General features: G+C 43.6%; 1 protein-coding gene across 1 annotated transcript in view; it reads right to left on the bottom strand.

Moving 5' to 3' along the window:
• Positions 1-306: 306 nt before the first annotated feature.
• Positions 307-3502, bottom strand: part of CD96 (CD96 molecule) — a 27097-nt gene continuing 23901 nt past the window's right edge. The window contains exons 11-13 of the mRNA XM_008942294.1: positions 2744-2833; positions 1487-1610; positions 307-415 (exon numbers count right to left, since the gene is read on the bottom strand). Of these exons, the coding sequence (XP_008940542.1) occupies positions 307-415; positions 1487-1610; positions 2744-2833 (323 nt within the window). The remainder of the gene's footprint in view (positions 416-1486; positions 1611-2743; positions 2834-3502) is intronic.

The raw sequence follows: 3502 nt of genomic DNA on the forward strand, positions 1-3502 counted from the left end.
GTGGAGTGACGTGTTAATCTGCTCCCATTAAGAAGACAGCAAATTCCCTATTGATCATCCAATTCAAATTAAGCACGTGTAATCTCATGGTGACACTCACAACGGTGTTAACCTAATGCATCCTCAGAGACAGTCGGGATGAAGTATGTGTCCTCGGGAGTGCTCAGCTTCCAACATTAATGTCATTTAGGCTCTTGGAATTTTAATATGGGTCATTAACACCAAAATCCTGTCATTACTGTTTTAAAGACAAATCCTTTTAACTGTGTCAGTCTTCTGTGCACTGCATAAGGTGTGTAGAGGATGCTACAGGTTTTCCAGTTCGTGGCAGGATGGGGGAGTCCCATCAGACTCCACCATGGAGGTGTAATTTATTGGAGGCGGTGGTGGCTTGAAAGATGGAGGTCTGTTCATACTGAAATAGAAGAGAAAAAAAACCTCGCTATCACACAAACTAAGTGTAAAAGACTTGTAAAACAGTCACAGGAGTAGGCAGAGGAACACTAAGTCATTATAAGAGCACTTGATATTTGCTTTTACATACTGTGACTTCCCTGTTCCTGTTTTATGGCCCCAGCACACCTCCTGATATTCATTTGGCTTTCTCAGCTCACACCTCACAATTTTATTTTATTCATGCTATAAAAGAACAGATCGTGGTCCTGGCGAACCATTCAAAACCCTTGCAGAGATCTTTTGCTCTCACTGCTCTCTGAAGGTATATTTAAAGACTCATAGCTTTTTTTTTTTTGTCAGTTTATGGGCCAAGATGAAGAAAGGTCTGATGCTGAATCAGTGAAAAAAAATCAACCACATTTTTATCTTAGATATATAGGATTTGCAGTCATGTTTCAAAAGGGTTTTCTAGAACCACAAATGATTCATTATCAGCATGATTTTTCAAACATTTTAGTAATGTTAGTAAGATTTAAAGTAATTGGCTCTTAGATACTGCTTTCATCAGTAGATCTCTAAGTGCTTTAGTAGAGGATTAAACTTTGGTAATAATTACAAACCCAATGCTTCTTTGATTTGGATTAAGTTTCAGGTAGCCTACTTTCACACATATTATTCACAACTCAAATAGAGTTGCCCTAGAAGTACAATTTCATTAAAACATGTCCTCAAGTAACCATGCAAAATGAGAGAGCAAAAGCATCTGGCAGGAAGGCTAATAGAAGTGGGGGGCTCTGGGGAAAAAATTTACTTGTATTCTTCCCTCACACCCTGAAGGTGCATCACAGCTCTTTTTTCTTTAAGTTTGTTTTATAGATAACCCACAGAATAGATGAAAGGACTGAGAACACTTCATATTTCACACTGCTTTATGAAACAAAAAAAAGTGGCATTAGCGATCCATGTACTTAAAGGCCTCATGCACTATGGGTTGTCTCAATGGAAAATGTGTAAATCCAGGCAGCTGCGTTGAAGTTCATACTGTCCTCTGTGCCACCCTTCCCAACCTCATCCCCTCCCTGGTACTTACATCTCTTTCTGGTACTGACACCATTTCCTGAGGCCTAAAGCTACCAGAAAACTGCAGAAGAGGAGCAGGATGGCCACCACTGTTGGCCAGGGGAAGTGACTGGCTTTGGAGTTCTTTGCATCGCCTAGAAGGGACACACAAAACAGGGATCAGCTGAACAACCTCAGAGAGGAGGGAAGGCTGGGCTTGCAGCCTGCGGCTCGGTGCTCCTGCCCAGGCACAGTACTGGTGGCAAGGCAGCCCCAAAACAACACTGGACTGCCAGCTTCCCAGGCTGAGGATCTCAAGCTGAGCATTGCAGCTCTCATTTGTGAACTTAACCACTTCTGTTCTGACTGGGTTTGCAGGCTGATTTCAGCCACTCACCAGTTCATTTGACAAGATAATTCAGGCACAGCCCAGCAAGCATATCATCTGAAAACTGTTGGTTTTTTCTGTTCCCCTGTAAGCTTTTCTGAGAAGAGGAAGCACGTCATGGTGCATCAGCGCACAGCTGCCCACGCCAGCACTCCTTCCCATCAACTTATTTTTCACATTGCTGACACCAATCCTTGCCAAAACATCTGGCCAAGGGTGCAGCTGCCTTTTGAGGTGGCCTCTTATTGGCAGCACATCATCCTTGCCTTGCCCCACTGAGCTGCCTCTCCCCACCACAGTGCTGACATCTTCCCACTGCCCCCTTCTACACAGCCAGTCTTGGGGGTGCTAGTGGCCAAAAGAGGTGCCCTTGAGGACCTGGCTAGAGGAAGAAGGAGAGGAGGAGCACAGACCTCCTCCAGCCACTGCAGAAGGTGCAGCAGTGGGCTGGGTACCAGAGAGGGCCAGAGCACAAGAGTCATTAGGCAATACTGCCTTAGTGTCACTCAGTGCTGGTTGTCATGACCCTTCGTAAGGTTGATCATACTGGTACGTCACGCAGTCTGGGTCTTAGATATGGCCAGGTGCCAAGTCTACCAACCTTCATGAGCCATGAGTGGCCCCTGGGGCACAAAAGTGTGACTGGGTAAATTTTGCAGCTGGAAGAAACCATGCACTGGGGTGTTACTTGTAGGTGTAGGGAGAAGTCAGGGATGGCAAAACCTTGTGACAACCTGCAGTGTGGGGACACAGCAGACCTGACTCCTCTTTTTATCTCTTTTTCCTGTTTTGAACTCCCTGGCCAAAAGTACACAATATTCCAGGTCTTGTGCTTCTCTGCTTTCCTTGCTTACAGCAACAGCACACTGAAAGAAGTGGATTTGTAAGACAATGTCTTACCAGTACTATTGAGCAGACTACTGGTAGTATAGAAATCTTTCGCTCTGGTAACAGAAATTGGCTGGTCTGTGATGCTGAAGGACAGGTTACCTAAAAAGATATGGGCACAGAATATTTTTAGTAACTTATTTGTTCTTTTATTAATGAAGGTTGTGTTTTGGAGTCACCGTTATTCACCCTGCTGAAGATGGGAAATCATATTCCAGAATCAGTGTCAAAATTCACTTGGCAAGGTGCCTACAATTTTGGTCTAGAAGCTAGTGTTAGACAGAAAAAAAAAATGTGCTTTTATCAAATTAAAGAATATTAGAAGAAAGAAAGGAGAACTATTAGAAAACACCCATTAAGATGTTCCAGCAAGAGAGCATTAAGCTGCATGGCAGTCTGGAAGAATGATGAGCTTTTTGATGGTAATGAAGAAGCTAAAGATATTAACTGGCTTAGCAGCAACACAAAGAGTCTGCCTCTGCCGTGACTGAGTGGAACCACAGTCTCCACTGTCAACTACTGTGTCTGAACCACAAAAAATCATCTTTCATCTGTTTGTAGACAGTTATTTTGCCTTTTCTAACACAGCTAAGCTACCTATGTTTAAGATCTGCCTAAGGATACGTTCCTGTTTTTTCTAGCTGTCTCTGTGTTCACATCTCCTGAAATAATAGCTAAAATATGTGACTTGACAATGGCACGGTGTTTCCAGAGCTGCCACAGCACTTACAATGAGCTGGTGTTGTATTCTCAGAGGAATGTGTGGCATTC

This window comes from Merops nubicus, unplaced genomic scaffold (assembly GCF_000691845.1).
Source record: "Merops nubicus isolate BGI_N331 unplaced genomic scaffold, ASM69184v1 scaffold19246, whole genome shotgun sequence".
NCBI classification, from domain to species: domain Eukaryota; kingdom Metazoa; phylum Chordata; class Aves; order Coraciiformes; family Meropidae; genus Merops; species Merops nubicus.